The 16,410-nt window shown below is 60.0% G+C and overlaps 1 protein-coding gene across 1 annotated transcript in view; it reads right to left on the minus strand.

The window, feature by feature from the left end:
• Nucleotides 1–1,061: 1,061 nt before the first annotated feature.
• Nucleotides 1,062–16,410, minus strand: part of SDC3 (syndecan 3) — a 49,457-nt gene continuing 34,108 nt past the window's right edge. The window contains exons 4-7 of the mRNA XM_075527718.1: nt 10,039–10,156; nt 8,616–9,220; nt 5,918–6,209; nt 1,062–4,548 (exon numbers count right to left, since the gene is read on the minus strand). Of these exons, the coding sequence (XP_075383833.1) occupies nt 4,382–4,548; nt 5,918–6,209; nt 8,616–9,220; nt 10,039–10,156 (1,182 nt within the window). The 3' untranslated portion in view covers nt 1,062–4,381. The remainder of the gene's footprint in view (nt 4,549–5,917; nt 6,210–8,615; nt 9,221–10,038; nt 10,157–16,410) is intronic.

Genomic DNA, 16,410 nt, shown 5'->3' on the forward strand with positions numbered 1-16,410 from the left:
TCTGGCCCATTCCCTGGGCCTGTCCATTTCCCAGAGGGTCGTGTACCTGCTCATTGCTCTGCGCCCAAAACCCAAGCACAGGGCCTGGCACACAGGGGCCGTGGAGGAGCAGGAGGCAGAGAGGAGGGATGGGATCACATTGATGAGGGGAAGAGGGGTGCGTGTGCCAGTTTTCCTTCAAGGAGAGACCTGGTGACCGAGGCAACTTGTGCCCAGGAAGGATGGGGAGCAGAGGACGACGACACTGGTGAGACAGCTCTCAGCAGGCGCGAGGGTCGGCCTTCAGTCCAGACAGAGGGACCTGCTGGCCCAGTGTGTGGGGGTAGCTGCCCCAGCTCTGTGGCCCTGATACCCTAAGTCCTCAATGACTCCACTGAAATCTGTCCGGTGGCTCCATCTGTCCCCACCCCACCCCACCCCCCCAAGGCCTCAGGAAGCCAGGCTGCACTGAGAACTCTCCTCCCCTAAGAGACAAAGCCCGCTCACTCAGCCACCCTGGGGGCACAGAGGCTTAGGGCCAAGCTACCAAGAGAATTGGGGGGCAGTCCCACCTACCAGCGGCCCCTGGAGAGACACCCCGTGGTGGCCAGCTCCACGGAAATGGCTCCATGTTTGGGCCTCAGGGGTTCTTTTTGGTTTATTTTTGATTATTTTCTTGCCCATTTCACAGGACAGAAAACTGATGCCCAGCGAGGTCAACTGGCTCCCGAGTCAGAGTGAGAATATGTCAGCACCCTGGCTTCCAGCTAGCCAGGCAGTCAGACCCCAGAGCCGTCCTGCCTCCGCCTGTGGCCCCGAGAGGCCCCATAAGTGACCTGAAACCAGAGCCCTCCCCCTGGGGGTGACCACAGCCCCACCCCGCCTGGCTCTGCGGTTTCCCAAGGGCGCCACTGGTGGCAGCTCCAACCGTAATGCCCTCCCTTACCCCCCAGCACCAGGGGCGGCTGGCCCACTTCCCCGCCCAGCTAGGTCTTCTCGGTCCTTTGTGGAGGAGGGTGGCTGAGCTCCAGGTTAGCCCTTGGTTGTCCCTCCCCAGCCAGCCTCCCACGCCACTCATAGGACACCGTTTCAGCTTAATTTTATTTCCTCTTATAAATGGGCACAGCACGGGAAGCGTTAAAAAACAAACAAAAACGGAACAACAGAAAGCAAAGGGGGAAACCAGTTCCTTCACACGCAGGGACAGGTGCATGCCCCCCAGGGGCACTCCGGCCTCTTCCCACGGTCCGCCTCTTTCCCCTACTAAATGCTGGACCACGGACTTGGGACAGGGCTGGTTAATAAACGGGTTATGGGAATGGGGCAGGAGCAGGAAAGGCCCGGGGGAGGGAAGGACCTCATCCCCCACCCGACCTGGGAAGGTTCTTGGGGGCTCTGTACAGAGGGGAGCACTCTCAGGGGCTCTCTGGAGCCTCGCTGCCTACAAGAAGTATTTACATGCATTAACCGCACAGATCCCCGGGCACGCTTGGCCATCAGCCCTCAGAGGGCAACCCAGCAGAATCTGGACGACCGAGTCTGTACATGGTGGGTGGGCACCTATTTACAGACAAGAGGTGTGGGAGGCAAGCCCTAGGGCCCAGCCACACCCTGCGGAGGCAGTCACTCCTGTGCCCGAGACCCTCCTCCTGGAGACCCAGATGGACAGTCAGACTGGTCAAGCCCAGGTCTGGTCTGAGACCCCAGCCCCTGCCCACAGGCAGTCCTGGTTGCCACCAGATGCCCCAGCACTTAAGGAGGTTCTTGTAAGACTCAGGAGATCCCACACCTCCAGCCCCCTGGGCTCTGGCCATCAGGCCTCGCCACCCTCCGCCCCTGCCCTAGAATGGCCTCGTCTCCAGGCCTGCAGGCTGAAGTTTGCCTTGACTTCTCAGGAAACCAGGATTCCCAAGTTCTTCTGTCCCGGAAGCCACACACCCAGGATGTGTAGACCACAGAGACTGGGACTGGGAGCTCCATGGGCAGACCCCCTCCGCACCATCCCCCCAATCATCCCAAGGGTCCACACCACACCTGGGAGAGTTCCCCCAATCCCCACCCTCAGATGTCTTGCCTGACCTGGGCTGGCAGCGGGCACCAGGCTCCACGGGAAGAGGCTGGTCATGTCTCAGGTCCAGGGCTCTGGGAACAAGGTCTTAGCCTGTGTTTTCAAATGCTCAGGCCACAGAGGCAAGGCCAGTGCCAGGAGGCAAAGCTCAAAAGCCTGATGGAGGTCAGCGCCCCAGCGGCCAGTGCCCCAGAGGCAGGGAGGACAGCCAACCGGGGTCTGTACACTGACCAGGCCACTCCACCTGACCCAGTTGGCCCTGCGGTGCTGGACTCAGCCCCCACGGGGTACCTGAGCTTTCAGGTGCTCAGGTCCCCTCCTCCACACTCCCTGGCTTCTCAGCCTTGGCCTGCCCAGGCCTTCAAACCACCAGCCCATGCAAGCAGTAGGGCAGAGGGAGGCAGGGACTCGGAGTCTCCACCTCTCCTGCCCTAACCTTCTTAACAGAGGCAGATCAACTGTACTGGGCCCCAGGACACCTTCCCCCATCCCTCCTCAAGGGCTGGGTTCTTCATAAGCCTCCGGGCCCTGCCAAGAGGTACTTCAGGTCTACAAAAGGGGGTCCAGCCCAGAAGTGGAACCCCCAGAACAGATGGGCAGACGGAGGCCTCCCATAAGTCCCTTCCTCACCATGCAGCCGGCAGAAACCAGCTGCCAGGGAGATCGGAGAAGGGGCCAGAGGGAAGCTTGGTTCCTGCCTGGGTCTGACTGTGGGGCGGGGAGGACCGCGAGCCAATCAACATCCACACCACTTCCCTTGGACTACTAGTGCCCGCTGAGTACACCCTCCTTGGGAGGGAGGGGCGACCCTCCATTTAAAATATCTACAGAAAGGACCCCACCTGTGAGGTGGCCCAGACAGGGGCAGGCTGGGGTCCCTGCTCTGATGTCTCAGCCTGTCCTCAGGGCCTAGGGGGGCTTTTCCAGGTGGCTGGTCCAGCTAGGGGCCACCTTGCTGCAGTCAGACTGCTGGCTCACAGGGCCAGCAGGAGGGAGGGCAGGTGGGCAGGCGGTGTCCACAAGGGGAGAGGCTAGCCAGGCAGCAGGACCAGGCCCCGCAGGCACTTTGGAGACTTGATGTTCTGGGAGGCAGGGTCAGCTCCTAGCTCAGAGCAGAGGGAGGTCAGGAACCTGACATGCCCTGCATCGGGAAAGCCTAGCCACCCTCCACAGTGGGTGTGGGCTGCATCCCAGAGCCATCCTGCCTCTGCTCTGGAGAAGCCCCCCCCCCCCCAGGCTCCCAGCCAGTGGCAGGGCTGGCCCCAAGGGGTGGGACGCAGGAAGGGGCAAAATTGGGCCCAGTCCAGTGTGCAATGCTGAGTGGGGAGGAGTGCTTCTGGCAACTCCCCCCCCCACCCACCCTCCCACCAGAACCCAGGCCCCTGGGGGAAGGGGAGGTCATGTGGGCTGAGCACATGGATCCACGTGGGACTGCATCCAACCCGGGCAGGGCTGGCAGCGACATGGGTGCGTGGGGTGGGACAGCCTGGGTCACCCAATATGGGCTGATTGTCCCGGCTTAGTCTGCCCTCCCCGTGAGCCTGGCAGCAGGAGGGGAGGGCAGAGAGGGACAGGGCGGCCACAGTGTCACTCTGACGGCTAGCCTGCATGGTTGTCATCGTTGAGGGGGTCAAAGGGAATGCATGAGATTCTCTGGGAGGCAGTGTGTATGAGAGCGGCGGAGAGACCAGGATGGTGTGTGATTCTGTCTCATTGTGACAGTGTGAGTGGTGGCTGTACTGAATCCTCTAGCAAGAGGGGCATCTGGGTGCCCATCTTCCCAGAGGCTGCCAGGCCCCCTCAGGAAGACATATCTTCAGGGGAAGACTCAGGGGGAGCTGAGCCTATGGGAGCACTGGGTGGGGGTGGCCCATGACCCCAGCTAAGCTAGGGCAGGAGACATCCTCTCCGCAGAGCAGGAGCTGCCGTGCAGGTGATTCCATGGGCTGAGTCTGCCAAATGCTTGTTCCAGAAGGCAGCCTGAGAGCCGTGCTGAAGCCGAGGCCAGCCAGGTGGGGGCTGGCGGGGAATAGGCCTGTCTGAAGCCCCAGCCCTTTGTCCACCAGTCAATGGGGAGCTTTCTTCCTTCTGGACAGCCAGGATGTCGGAGCCCAGGGCCGGTGGGGGACAGGAGATGAGCTTAGGAGGACACAGTCTGGGGCAGATGGCAGTGCCCCCAGCCCCCGGGGAAGGTCTACGGCAGCCTGGGCAGGCCCGGGAGAGGGCAGACAAGAGCTGGAGCTGGGCCCCTGCCAGGCGCGGGCACAGGCCAGCGGGGCACAGCGGGGACCGGGCAGTGGGCAGTGCGCAGGCTGCGGTGGCCCTGCGGCTCCGCTAGGCATAGAACTCCTCTTGCTTGTCAGGCTTCTGGTAGGTGACGCTCGCCTGCTTGGGCTCCTCCAGTGTGTAGCTGCCCTCGTCTTTCTTCTTCATGCGGTAGATGAGCAGCGTGACCAGGAAGGCGGCGAAGAGGGCGCCCACCACCCCGCCCACAATCACGGCTGTAGAGAGGCAGAGGACCCAGGTCAGGCCGGGCTGACTCTGGGCAGGGGGAAGCCGGGGGAGGGCCAGGAGTTCTATGATAGAACCGCCCCAGCCCTGCCAGGCCCCCGTGATCAACCCCCAGCAGGCTCAGCAGATACCCTGGTCTCATCAGCAGACGAGACAAACCCACTCGCGGCCCTTGAGGCCACTCTGGCTCACAGCAGGGTGCAGCACCTGGCAGGACTGTCTTGGGTCTTTCCCGAGACGGTCAACCTCTCCAGGAGCAGCCAGCCTCCTCTTTTTCCTAAAGCAGCTGGTGGGCTTGAACCACGGACCTTGGAATTAGCGATTCACCACAAAACCCACCGTGCCACCAGGGCTCCACAACCACGTGACGCACTGCCCCACCAAAAGCTGGAAGCCGACAAGCGCACCCCGGAAGAGAAACGTGGGCTCGGCTTCCTTGAAGAAGCTCTGGGGAGCAGCTCTACTCTGTCCTGTGGGGCTGCTGCGAGCAGGCAGGGAACATGACGTGCCCCCTGAACTCGGGTTTGGGTGTGCGTGTGCCGCTGAGTCGGTTCTGACTCACAGCGACCCCGCAGGACAGAGGAGGCCTACGCCTGGGGCCTTCTTGGCTCTCAGGTTCTACCAGCGCGTCACAGGGCCTCGCTACGGCAGAGACACTGGGTGGGGTCGCGGCTGAACACTCACCCATTCAAAACAAAAACAAATTCACGGCCAACGAGTTGATTCTGACTCAGAACGGCCGGAGAGCACAGGGCTGAACTGCCCCTGTAGTTTTCTGATCTGTACGTCTACATGGGGCCAGAGAGTCTCATCTTTCTCCCACAGGGAGGCTGGAGGGTTTGAACCACTGACCTGGCAGTAAGCAGCCCAATGTGCATCCCACAATGCCACCAGGGCTCAGTTAAACGAGGGCACATTTATTACATGTCTGAGGAAGAGTTTATCTGGCATCTGGCAGGCACCTCAGGATTGACCAGGAGGTGCCTTACTGAAGGCCGAGCCTTCCATGGGTGGGGGGCGAGGATACAGGCCAAGTTTAGATGTGCCCAGGGACCTGGGGCAAGCCAAGGCAAAGTATGGGGCCAGAGATTAGGGTCCAGGGGTGAAGCCCACAGGGGTCCCCCTGCAGGGCAACAGGAAGCAGGGGCCCGAGGGCACTGAAGTAAACATGGGAAGTGGTGACGGTTCAGGCGCCAGCAGGGGGACAGGGCTGTAGGCAAGAAATCAGAGGTCCGGCCTGGGAGCCAGGTCTCCAACTCTCCCTTCCTAACAGGAAATCCCAGTCCCCCCCTCCCTCTCTCCCTCCTGGCCAGGGGCAGCCGGCCCACGGCCCATGGCTCGCAACCCCCGGAGCCTCACCTACGAGCACCTCCTTCCGCTCCAGGATGCTCTTCTGAGGCAGCTGCGCAGCCGAGCTGCCAGAGTCGATGGCATTGTCCAGGAGGCCAGGGCCTGGGCGAGCACCTTTGGGCAGCACCCCAGGTGGAGGTGAGGGCTTGGCCGCGGGCGCTCCCACGGCCACCACCTCATTGGCCGAGTCTGGCTGCGTGGTCTCCTCCTCGGGCAGCTCAAAGTCCCCGCTGGGCCCCCCACTCACGGGCACCTCCAGCTCATCCCGGGCTGTAGTCGGGAAGGACTCCGGAGTTGGGGTCTGCAGGGAAGGCAGCATGAGCCCAGGAGCCACAGGCAGCCCCACCCCCACCCCCCAGCCCACAACCACCACTCTGCCCTGTGCTGGGCACTTACTATGTGCCAGTACTTCACTGTACTAAGTACTTCACATGCCTCTTACTCTCACGACATCCTCCTGAAAGCAAGCCCCTTGCCACTCGGTCAGAAGAGCACTGTCCCTTCAAGCTGGTGAGAGACTAAATCCTTAGGGGAGCGATGGATGCATCTTTCTCCCGGGGAGGAGGGTTTGTGACCAGGCAGTTAAAAGCTCCAGGTATAACCAAGGAGATGCTCGCTCTAATTTACAGAGCAGGGAATAGGCTCAGAGAGGTCCAGTGACTCCCACAGGAGCACACAGCTAAATGGTCAGAGTTTGTAACCTACACGTTACAAATGCCACCTATGTCCTCACCCCGGCCACATCCCGTCCTCATCCCAGCCCAGCCTGTCCCTATCCCCTATGGTTGCCTCAGTCACAATCCTTGGGGGAGTCCCATGGAGACTGCTGGGTGTGACAGTACTTGGATTCGGTCCCTAGTCCATGTCTGGGGTAAAGGTGAGTGCTTTGCCTGGGGTCAGTACAAGAACATCACCCCTGGGTTGGATGTCCAGGTGTTCAGGGGACCAGCCCAGGGACCACAACTCCTGATGGCTCCCAGGATGCAGAGTGAGGCCAGAGCTGGGAACCATGAGAACACATGGGGGTGAGGGGGGAGGCACAGCATAGATGGGTGAGGCAAGGGTGAGCCCAGTGTGTGTGGAGGCTCCAGGCCCTGTCATTGTTCCCCCACCTGCTGGTCCAAGTCTCTGTAAGAACACCAGGCTGCCAGCTGCTGGGAGGGGCATGGGAGGGGTCCATGTCCTACCAGGGATGGCCAAGAGACTGGAGGTCACCACAGCCTGAACCCCTCCTTCAGTGAGACCGGTTGCAGGGGGCTTTAACTCCACCATCAGTCCTCACTAAGTCCCTCCTCCCACAGAACCCCCAGCAGGGCCAGCCTCCCTGTCCCACTCCTTGATTTCCCCTGCACCTGGACGCCTGCCAGTCTCCACCCTCTTCCCCCAATCCCCACCCGCCATCCACTCCATCCACTCTCACTGCACACAGCCACGCTCATACACACTCGCACTCACACACCACATCACGCCAGACACACGGACACCCTCACTCTCACATACACACAGCCACGTTCACACTCTCATGTCATGGTCACACTTACACATCCAAACACACGTATACACATATTCGCACACATTCACATAGACACAGTCACGGCCTCATGACCCACACACCCCCACATTCACTCACACTCAGACCCACACTCACGGGTAGACACACTCGTACTCGCACACTCACATCCACATATTCACACGCACCCACTCTCATATCACACACTCCCACAGCTATCTCCGCGTGCTCTCATACCCCCACATTCACTCACACTCAGACCCGCACTCACGGGTAGACACACTCGTACTCGCACACTCACATCCACAGATTCACAAGTACACACATCCTCTCTCTCTCATGCACGCATGCACGTGCACATCCACTCACTCCCAAACCCCAGGAGGAGCTCTGAGCCAACAACTTGGAGTCCTGGCTGTGAACTGTGAAAGCTTAGGGACACATTTCCTATTCTGTGTCCCAGTTGCCTCATCGGGGCAGGAGGCAGGGGGCAGGGGGGTATCCACCTAGAGGAGATGGCACAGGGGGGGTGCTTAGCACTGAGCATGCCACAGACATTTTTTCCCAGAAAGCCCACTCTGACGGTTACTACACATACTAGTATGCATACTATTCTATGGTCTAGCCATGGACAAGGTGTCAGCAGTGGCAGCGGCTGCGGCTAAGATGCTGCTGTGGACGATGACCAGGCCCATTCTAAGCACTCTGAATGTAGCAGCACGCACAATCCTCGCACTGCCCTGACGGACAGCCTGCTGTTCCCTCCTTCTCACGGAGAGGAAAGCAAGCGCTCTGTGGTTACTCTGCCAGCGTTCACAGCACTATGAGGTGCCAGGGGAAGACGATCCCAGGCCCAGCTGCGGGCTCTGCACACTGCTCTTAGCCAAAACACAGGCCCGCCCCGACCCCACCACTAACACACGGGCACCTAGCTCCCTCCGCATGTCTCACCCCAGCATCCTGAAACCCAACCACCTAGCCTGCCCCAGTTCTGTCACCTGAGCCCCCAGCCCAGCCCATCCTACTGAATCTCCATCTACAGCCTCTGCACCCACACCCGTGCCTGCCTCACTGTCTGCTTAGCCCTGGCCCAGTCCTCACTCCTAGCCCATCCCGCTTGCCCTCCCTGCTCCAGCCTGGCCTTCCTGGTCCTCCTGGGCAGGCCATGGCCTTCTTCCTCTGCTCCCACTCTCTCACCTGAGCCACCTCTGTGGGTTCAGGGGCCACGGTCCCCAAGGGCAGGGTGCTCCTCTCAGGGACAACAGGCTCCTGGGTGGTCACTGGCCTGGGAAGGGCTCTGGGCCTGGAGGTAGCTGTGCTGACCAGCCTGGGCGTGGGGGCTTCTGTATCCAAGGCGGCCACAGTGGTGGGAGGTGAGGGTGCCGCTGGGGTGGTGGCCTGAGCTGTGGCTGCTGTGGTCAGCGGAAGGGGCAGAAGCCTCTGCACGCCGGTGGTCCTTCCAACAGCAGTGGTGGCCGTGGACGGCGGTGCCGCGGGGGCGGTGGGGGCAGCAGTGGCCAGAGTGGCGGGCACAGTGGGAGCCCCTGTGGTTGTGGCAGCAGTGGGGGCCACGGTGGAGGCCATGGTGGTGGCTCTCTGGCTGGGCTCTCCGGGGACCTCAGTCACCACCAAGATGCTGGTGGTTGGCTCCGGGGTGGGGCGCTCAGAAGGGAGCTCTTCAAACGGGGTGCCCACAGGCTGGATGTCCGTGGTGGGCAACACAGCAGGCGTGGTAGACACTGCCAGGGCCACATCTGGACTGAAGCGCATGGCTGTCTCAATGCCTGACTCCTGCTCGAAATCTGAGTGGGTGAGAGAGGAAGAGAGCTAGGGAGCTTGGAAGTTGTCAGGGACACCAGGAGCCCACGCAAGCAAAGGCTGCCAAGACTGGGGGTTCCCATTCCCTTGCTTTGCCCCAATCCCCCCCACCCCCTCAGGACAAGACAGGAGAAGGGGGCAGGGCACAGCATGGCCAAAGGCTGACATCTGGCTAGTAGACCTTCCTTATTTCCTTTCTGCTCTTATGTCCTTCCGGGGCCACCTCTTTCGAGAAGCCTTCCCTGATACTTCCAGCCCACTCAGCTTACAGCTTCCATCACCCCCCACCCACCACCCACCCACCCCTACACACAGCAGCTGAGGCCTAGAGGTGCAAAGCTCATTAAAGGCCCTGGGGGCACAGGAGCAGCATTCTGGGAGGAGGGGCCAACCCAGGTACACCCCTACCACAGAAACTAAGGGCTCCCCCAGAGGCAAAGACAGAGGCCAGTAGAGGGTCAGCGTCAGAAGGTGCCCCCCTGGCCATTTTGACTCAGGCCAGGAAGCCTGAAGGGCAGGAGAGGAAAGAGCCAGATCAAGGGGGACCACAGCCACCTGGGGGATGGACCGAGAAGAGCCCCAGAACGTCCAGTGACTGGATGGCCGACTGAGAGCTGTGCCTGAGGCAGGGCTGCAGAGGCCCTGGGCAGGCCGGCACCTTCCTTGTTCCCGGGGTCCATGAAGCCCCTTGCCTCCCTGCCAACCACGAGCCCCCCACGTGACATCCATCAGCAGAGGGGGATCCATTCTGGGCAAGCCCGGCTGCGGGTGGGGCCCTAGCCAGTTGTCCAGGGGTACTTACAGCCCGAGCCGGACCCCGAGTAGAGGTCATCGAGTTCATCATCCGGGAAGGAGTCGTCGTCCCCGGAGCCCTCCAGGTCCACGGGCCTCTCAAAGTTCTCGCTGCGCCAGCGCTGAGCCTGCGGAGGGGGCGGGGCTCAGCACCTGTGGCGGGGCCTGGACACACCCGCAGGGGCGGGGACATAGGGGCAACCAATGGTTGGGTGTGCCTGAGACCCCGCCCACTCTGGGACTGCAGCCCCCTGTCCTCAGACTGGAGCCCAGGGTCCCTCTCTCCTGCCCTAACTCGGGAAGCAGAGCCAGGTCTGGAGCAGCCTGGGGAAGGCTAGCCGGACTTGAACCCATCACTTCCAAGTGTGAGCTGCCGGCCGTGAAAGAAGGCTCTAACTGACGCACGCGCAGTGGGTAGGCAGCCCTGGCTCACGCAGGTGGACGGCGCAGGTCACCCACGATGCTGAAACAACATAGGCAGCGTCACCACTCCGATTCACAAGGTGTCTTTCACTGACAAGACCCAGTGTCCTCAAGTGGGGGGAGAGAGGGGTCAGGGGGAGTGTAGGTCGTCAGTCTCACCTGCAGGGGACCACTGAGATAACATGTGATGTGCAGGAGACCCAGCCTTGGCTAGGAACCCACCACCCCCACCTCAAAATCCCAGTGATGTCATCCAATGGGCATAGGTGTTGGGGACCTTTGGGGCTCTAGAAGGGAGGGTGGGGAGTGCAACTCCAGCTCTGGCCTTGGATCCTCCCCAAAACAAGATATCAGTCCCCTCCTACATCCCCACCCCGCAAAGTATCTCAAAACCTCCCAGTAGGCCCTGATTGTCCCCAAGGGTCTGCGGAAGTGAGGGGGGTTCTCCTACAGTTCAGCCCTCCAGGCCTGAGTCAGAATCAGGGGAGGCTGGGAGCTGGGATAGCGCCCCCCCCCCAACTCCAGCCCCACCCCCACCTCAGCCCTAGAACCCATGCCCAGGACCTCAGGACCTCAAAGGCAGGAGGGCAAACCCCTAAGAGGGCCATGCCTGGCAGGGAGTGGCCAGGATTGGTCCTCCCTGTTCCAGCTAGCCCCTGCCCCCGAACTCCCAAAGGGAGCTTGGTAGGAAAGGGATGGTATTTGAGTCTCGCCTATGGAGATAAGGAGAGGCAGGCATCTGGGGCTGAGGGAAGAGATAAGCAAAGGCTCCGAGATGAGGAAGTGCAGGCTGAGCTTGGGGAACGGGGTTCTGGCCGCTGGGTCCCTTCTGCTCTGAACCGGTTCTCCTGCCTCCTGAACGCAGCTGTTCCCTCTGCCCACAACACCCTTCCTGCCCAAGGCAGAGTATCTCGACTGGACCCCAACTCACTCAGCACCTATGCTGCTGCTTGCGAGAAACCCTCGAGAAGCCCTCCTCAAAGGGGTCCCTGACTGCGACCCACACCCCACCAGCCCCACTGAATGCACACTGGGCAAAGGGAATGCCGGACGAGTCCAGCAAGTGTCTGGCACACAGCAGGCATTCAAAAGTGATCTGTTACAGAATGGCTGTCGGGTCAGAAGCTGTGCCTGGCTCACGGGGGAGATTGGGGGGTACAGGGCAGCTGGAGTGGAGGTGGGAGAGTCAGAAGGCCGATTGTGGGCTCTCCGTCCGTGGCCCACCAGCTGCATGGTCTGGGAAACTGGTCATTTGGATGCTGTGACACAGCAGAGTTCTGTCACAGCTGAACCTGGTAACTCAGCAGGTCTGCCAGTGGAGCCTGTGCACCAAAGAGGTGGCCTCTCTGAGTAGAGCTACCGACAGCAGGGAGCCACAGAGGCGTGTGAGCAGGAGAGGGGCCAGACTGGTCCTCTAACCGACACCCACCCACGCTGAAGCCACCCTCTGCCACTCCAGAGTTCATATCAGCCAGAGAAAGATTGATTCAGAACGTCCATCCTGGCTTCTAACCCCCTGCCTGGACCACCTGCTCCAAAGCTCAGCCAGGGCAATAGACCAGAAGATACCCCCGAAAACAACACAACACAACACAACACACACACACACACACACACACACACACACACACACACACCCTCCAAGTAATGAATTAATCAGTATTTACTTGCTACCAGTGAGTCATGGAGTGGAACAATTAGTGTAATTGCTCCCGTGACTAATTGCTGGGTCTTCCTCCTTTTTAGACATTCCAGGAGCTCCAAGCAGCTCTCGTCCAACTTTCTCCCATTTCCCCCTGTCCCCACAGCCCAGAACAAGCCCGAGTCCGAGGGTGTGGGTGGAGGGCTGCCTCCATAACCAGGTCTAGTGACCACACTAGAGTCCCTGGGAGATGCTCTGTTCCTGTCCCTACAGTGCGCTGACAAGCAGCCTGAAGCCATCGACATGGGGCACCTGGCGGGGCCACACACAGCAGGATGGGACAGGGCAGGAGAGGAGCCCAGCCTGCAGCTATCTTCCAGGGAGGGCAGGGAGGCCTTTGGTTCAGAGGAGGGGCCCTAAGAGGCCTGTGCTCCCTGGGAATCCCCCTGGGATAAAAGTGGTGACCAAATTAAAAGCTCAGGACCCCTCATTACCAATGCCACACACCAGCCCCTAACACCTCACTCTCAGAAAGGCCTGCACAAATGCACAGACCGCCCCTCAAAGGCACTCAGACCCTTGATGACACACAGAGAAGAAACAGCCACCCCAAACACAGCCCTACAGGTACCCACAGAGACCCAGCGTGTCACGCTGCCGTGGTGCAAACAGGCCTGGGCATGAAGCTGTGGGGCCATGGGGTCATGCTGCAAGGCTCAGAGGACCTGAGACATGCACAGAGCAGCCTGTGACTCCATCAGCCTCCACTCAGGTAGCTCTCACCTAGATACTATTCATCTGAGCTCAGTAGCCATCGACATGACAACCGTTACCATGGCAACCATCTCCTCCATGCTAAGGACCAGGAGCTCCAGCTCCCCACAGAGTCAGAGGGAGGCAAGAGAGTGAGAGACCATGGAGGAAGGGAGGAACCATGAGAACAGCAGGGCAAGGGGGGCTGGAGACGAGGGGATGGGCAGAGGAAAGAGGGGAGCTGGGGGCAGAGAGGGAATGGGGGTAGTGGTGGAGGGCGGCCTCAAGGGGAGAGAGGGAGAGAAGGCGTGAGTGGGAGGCAGGGGGAGAGAGTTCTCTCACATCTTAATTTAGCCTCACGCTGCTCAGAGAAAGCTGGGGAGGGGGCCACCCCAGTGATTTTCCAAACCTGCATCCAAGGGAACATTCTTTCCGAATAATAAACAGTCTCCAGATTTGGGGGTGGGGGTGGGGATGGTGGCCAGGAACCCAGTCACCCCTGAGCGCTCTCTGGTGAGCTCCATGGAGACTTCACTCCGGGGATACCCGGGACCAGCCAGGCCCTGGGGTGCCATCTAACCAAGCCCCAAGCTCTTCCTCCCCTTGTGCCTCCTGGGGAACCCTACCAGCCCACTACAGAGGACAGGGAAGGAGAGAGAAGTGGGGTGGGGAACAGAACCCAAGAGGGAGGGGGGCAGGAGCTCAGAAGTCTCTCAGTCTCTCTCTCTTGCACAGACACACACACACACACACACACACACACACACAGTGCCTGAGCAGGAAGGTGAGAAGCAGCCTTTGACCCCCAAATGACCTCTTCAATTTGCATAATCCTATGCAGAATTAGCATAAATATCCATGGAATCCCCATAAAAGAGAACTGAATCCAATTGCCTCAGGACCTTGACAGCCCCTCCTGGGCCCTCACTGCACCCATCCAGGTAAGCACACACCCTTGCATGCCTAATACATGCATACACCCCCCACACACACATACAGCCTCCCCCCACAGACAATACAGCCCTATAGCCTCACACATACAACACATCGCAGCATGGACACACACTAGAAAAATGCACACTTGTAGGCACCCTTGTGTGTGCACACACACACACACACACACACACACACACTTAAAAGCAACCCTTACCAACATCTATCTGGATACCCAGTAAGCTTATATACAACACAGCTCAGAACTCACCATCACCCATTCACCTACTTACTACTACACTGCAGCTGCCCAGGCCCGCACCCAGGGCCCCTCATGGTCATCCCACTGCATCCCCCCAGCCCCCTGACACTCCTCACACAAACCTCAGAAAAATCTTACAACCCCATGCCTCCCCCACAGCACACAGACCACCCAGCAGAGCCCTTCCTCTCGTCATCCCCCACTTCTGTGCCACCGTCCCTGCTGGCACACTGCTAGCTCACCACGCAGAGTCAACCCGGGGTGGCAATGGAGTCCCCATGCCTTCCCCACCGTCAGTGCAAGGGGCTGTGCCCGCTGCAGGAGCACCTGAATGCCAGCTTCCTAAATCACCAATCCCCCACACAAGTGACAAGGTCTGGGGATAGGGCCCCAGGTAACTGATGAGGCCCCAGGGGCAGGCACTGTGCCCCAGGCCTTCCATATCCCCACCCCACAGACATGGCTACTCCAGTGGTTGGTGGAAGCGGTGGGGCTCAAGCACCGGTGTTGGGTCTCACACACCCTGATGGCTGCAGGGCCACCCGCAGACTCGATGGTCATCCAGGGTCCACCCCCTGCACAACCTAGATTGAGAAATGCCACAGCCCTGGTGCGCACACGTCCATCCCGCAGACACACTGTGTGCTCGCAGTACCCACTCGTGCACCTGCCTGCACAGTCAAAATAGGCCCCTGGGCCCCCATGCATATAGCCTTCCTTATCCAATGCACATGCCACATACACTCCAGCGCACACGTGGGCCACATGGCACGCTCGACTCTCCTTCCCACACAGCACCCTTCCTGCTGGACAGACACCCACTGTCCTGCTCATTGCCACCTGATCTGAGCGGACCCACAGTCATGCCTGCAGTGCCCCCCCCCCACCTCCCGGCCCAGCAGGAATGAGGACTGCCCTTCCTTATCCCCAATCCCAGCCCCCTCCCCTCCATGGATGGAGCACAGGAGGCATTGGGCCCCAGGCCGCCCCTTCCCCCCCTAGCCAGCCTCCCAGAAGCCACTGGGGCCAGCGAGGTATCCCCAGTTCAGAGACCCCTTCCACTACTGTCTCACTCTGCCTACATCTGAGTCCACAGAGTGACTCACCCCCCACCAGCTCCCATCATGAGCCTTCCCAAGGAAATGAGAGGGCTGTCTAGAAGCTCAGACTGACTGCCTCTGCGCCCCTGACTCTCTCGCACCTCAGTTTTCTGTCTGTAAAATGGGGCTTGTAAGAGTATCACTATTGCGGGGAGAACAACATGAGATCATGCAGGTATGCAAATGTCGCCAAGGGGTCACTGTCGGTTACATACCAGTGTTCCTGATGTTCCGTCTGAGTCTTAGTCTGAGTGAGTCTCCACCGCAGGGTCTCCACTCAGGGGAGTGGAAGTGCTGGTGATTACACTCAGGCTTCGGACAGACAGGCTATCGGGCCCAGTGAGGGTAAGTGGCAAGGCTGAGGCCACAAGCAGGAGAGGGTGCAGAGACTGGACCGGGAGGGAGAACGGGCAAGTCCCAGAAACAAATTAGGTCAGCTGGCAGGGGGCCAGGAGACCAGCACGGGCTGGTCCCGGAGCTCCGCACCCCTGCTCAGCGCTAACCATGCTGCAAAAGCTAAGAATAAAATCAAGTGTAATTAGTTCTGCCCAAGCTTCCTTCCCCTAATTAACCAGGCTCCACCCGCCGGGCGACCAGAGGTGAGTGAGCAGGACCAGGAGGCCAGCTTTCGAGTCAGACGACCCTGGGTTCAAACCAGCTCTCCCAGGCACAAATAACTGCACGCCCACACGGCGCGGTGCGCAGGAAGCTCCAGTGTGCGGGGCTGTACAGTTGGCAGGGGCGGGGGGATGCCAGCATCACACTTGGTAAAGTGGAGGGGTGACAGAGAAAAAGAGAAAGATCCTCCAGGAGATGGGTGGACCCAGGGGCTACAGTGATGGGCTCTGGCATCGGAACACATTGAGGACCGGTACAGTGCTCCATTCTGTTCACTCTGGGTAGGAACTGAGGCAGTGACTCCTACTAAGCACAACATCCCGGCACGTTGTTTATATACAACTCCGGTGTTTGCTGGGGGACTCTGGGCAGGTGACTTAATCTCTCTGGTCTAGCTTTAAGTGACAAGATGATAGGTCTCACTGGGCTGTGTGCCAGAACCAGGTGAAAGAATGCTAATGTAGGTGCTTCCAGGCGTGCTCAGTCCTCAGTGTACCCTTCTGGCCTGGGGCCGTACCCCAGGCCTCTCCTTTCAGGGTGAACCAGACCTGGAAGATGGCTGTGTTCAAGCACCCCACTACCACCGCTGTAGAGGCTGAGGCCTGGGTGGTGGTGGGGTGGGGTGGGGTAGAGAGACACGCAATGTCACTG

Source organism: Tenrec ecaudatus, chromosome 1, assembly GCF_050624435.1.
Source record: "Tenrec ecaudatus isolate mTenEca1 chromosome 1, mTenEca1.hap1, whole genome shotgun sequence".
Taxonomy (NCBI): Eukaryota; Metazoa; Chordata; class Mammalia; order Afrosoricida; family Tenrecidae; genus Tenrec; species Tenrec ecaudatus.